The sequence below is a fragment of the Atta colombica genome, unplaced genomic scaffold, assembly GCF_001594045.1.
Source record: "Atta colombica isolate Treedump-2 unplaced genomic scaffold, Acol1.0 scaffold228, whole genome shotgun sequence".
Lineage (NCBI taxonomy): Eukaryota > Metazoa > Arthropoda > Insecta > Hymenoptera > Formicidae > Atta > Atta colombica.
This window is the reverse complement of record NW_017259325.1, coordinates 941,888-944,777: the sequence shown is the minus strand read 5'-3', so window position 1 is coordinate 944,777 and position 2,890 is coordinate 941,888. Positions and strand designations below refer to the sequence as shown.

At 30.1% G+C, this 2,890-nt stretch overlaps 1 protein-coding gene across 6 annotated transcripts in view; it reads right to left on the bottom strand.

Moving 5' to 3' along the window:
• Positions 1-2,890, bottom strand: part of LOC108688336 (protein lap4) — a 31,065-nt gene that overhangs the window by 14,171 nt on the left and 14,004 nt on the right. For all 6 annotated transcript variants that reach the window (XR_001931785.1, XM_018194553.1, XM_018194555.1 and 3 more), the window contains exons 22-24: positions 2,692-2,871; positions 1,311-1,469; positions 221-601 (exon numbers count right to left, since the gene is read on the bottom strand). Coding sequence is in view for 5 of the 6 variants with exons in the window: in XM_018194553.1 (XP_018050042.1) it covers positions 221-601; positions 1,311-1,469; positions 2,692-2,871 (720 nt within the window). In the remaining variant the exon portion in view is untranslated. The remainder of the gene's footprint in view (positions 1-220; positions 602-1,310; positions 1,470-2,691; positions 2,872-2,890) is intronic.

Here is a 2,890-nt window from a genome sequence, read left to right as displayed (position 1 = left end):
CACACACACACACACACACACACACACACACACACACACACACACACACACACACACTATACGCAGATAATTATGTTATACACTTTCACAACAGTATGTAGTGTACATTTTGGATTATAGCAAATAGAAAATATTTTGAAACTTTTGTATAAAAACTACAAAATTCAGATTTTGTTGAAATTTATCAAGTATAAATCAAGTATAAATAAATAAATCTTACTTTTTCAGGTGTGGATTTCTCTCTTTGCTCTATAAGGGCACGTTCTCGTTCTTCTTGTTCCCAGGCAACAAGTTCAGCTTTCATTTCTTGTTCTTGTCTAAGAATCGCAGCTTCCTCATCATCTCGATCTAAACTGGATACACTTTGTGACAGAGATTTTGTATCATCCGTAGTTGGATCTCTTGAATCGTGAGACATTTTAACTCCTTTATTATCTCTATCATCGGATAATGTTAATATCGATTCAACTTCGCTTTTATCGTAACCTTTACACACAACCAATGTAATAGTATTCCCTGAACAACGAAGAATGTTAACAGCTTCTTGATGAGTCGCACCTAACAACGATGTACCATTGACTTCTAGTAACCTCATTCCAACCTATTATAAAATATATAAATTTAAGTATAAGATGCCATTTCACGCAGCTAAGGAAAGCTGGCGTTTTACTGCCATTCCATCAATTTTCGTATACAGCTCGTAAGTTAAAGTTCGATATTGTTTAACTAATAGTAATAGGGAATAGTAATAGTAATAGTAATAGGGAAACCAATCGCTGAAAATGTCATAAATGTATTTTACATAGATAATGATATGTATTTATATTTTAATTTTTAATTATGATTGGTAATTTTTTAGCAACATCTAAAAATATAAAGGAAATAAAAATATTTAAATAAGTTTATTAATTAAGATAAAAATATCAAGAATATACGTCTGTATTCTTCTACTGACTACTGTAAATATTTTATTTTTTTTTTTAATTAAAAGCGAAATAAATAAACATCTTCAATGGCTTAAAGTTAAACAAAAATAAACGCTCCATGAAAAGAACAGCGATCAAGGTTTGACTATAGTGGAGTGAAGGTAAAATGCCAACTTTCCTTCGCTGTATAAAATTATATCTTAAATTAAATATATTAAAAGCGTTGTTTGATGAGCATTTTGAACATTTTCTTTAATCATCCATAACTTGAAAACTAAGATATATAGGGCATATGTTCATATCACGTTTTTCATTTATGTTAGTGTATAGATTTACCTCTCAAAGTATTGACATACATTTATGAAACACCTTATATATACACACCTTTAATCGTCCATCCCTCTTAGCTGCACCACCCGAATTAATCTTCGATATGAAAACGCCCTCATCGGTATGATCCAAAGGATTACCTTTCTGTCCTCTTCGTCCTCCTTTAATGTGCATACCAAGTTTCTCACCAGCTTCTTTTGTTATTACTAATTCCTAAAACAAATTATATCAATTTTCATTATAAAACAGTTTATCTTTTTCGTGTGTTTTCGCATAAAATTATAAAAATAGAAGATGTTACGCACATACAAAACTATAACTCATTATATTTTATTTAATAATAAGTAATCATCTTTTGTTTCAAGATATATACTATTAATATGTATAATAAATTGTTTAAGTTGAATAACGATTCATTTGTGTACATTTTAGTAACATTAAAATTTAAACGAGCAAATTTTAGATAAATTTAATGTTAATAATTTAAAAAATTGTAAAAATGAGCTAAAGTACGATTAAATTTCTATAGAGTAAAAATCATATTATTTTTATTTAGCATTTGATATAAATAATGGCAAAAAAGCACAAAAAGCACTTAAATATAAAATAAAGTTCGTGTAAAATTGCACGACATAAGCAAAAGCGAGTCATTCATAACGTGAGAGTGAAATTTGCAGCTTTGGTGTAGCAATAAGCATTAAATGAGAACAAAAATTACGGTCATGTGAAATGCATCGAGTACTTACTGTCACAGGGATGTACTCTATTTCGACCAGCTTGCGGGGCAAATTATAAAAAAAAACCGCATTAGGTAAGGAAATAATCACACGCTAAAGCACCGAGTGCCATTGTGTTCGCAACTAACAAGCATTCCTTGGAAACGTTAACAAAAATAAAAAAAGAAATATTTTTTGAAAATTATTTATTTAATATGAAGTGTCTATAATTCTAAAGCGTAAAGATTAAAGTGAGAAGATTTTTCCATAAAAAAAATAATTTCTCAAATGTGCATGTGTTCAGAAAGGATTGAGAATAATGATTTAAAGATATTAAGAAATCATTGTACTATTTGTGTTGCATACTGTATAAATATTTTAAAGATGCTAATAATACTACATATATGTTGTTTAAAGAAATACAAATCATCATATAGATGTAATAATTGAATAATATAAACATAAAATGTTTTTTTTTATAATGATAAAAGAATATGTATAATTTTATAATATATAACTGTTATGCGTGCGTGCGTGTGTGTGTGTGTGCGTGTGTGTGTGTGTGCGTGCGTGCGTGCGCGCGCGCGCGCGTGTGTGTGTGTGTGTGTGTGTGCGTGCGCACGCACACATAAAATTATATTTAATCTGTAGACTTATAGCTTTATAAGCATCTAAACAACTGTTAAAAGCGGTGTTATATTAAAAATTGTGTTATTTACCTGATAACTTTCTGGAAGTGGATCATGTTGAATAGTAAGCACGATCTGCTCTCCTGGTCTTAAAAGTTCCATTACTGCTTCTTGATGTGTAGCCTTTGTTACATCTGTACCATTCACCTTCAATATCCTATCACCCATTCTCAGTTTACCGGATTTGGCTGCTATGCCACCAGGAACAACCTAATACAGTTACATATAA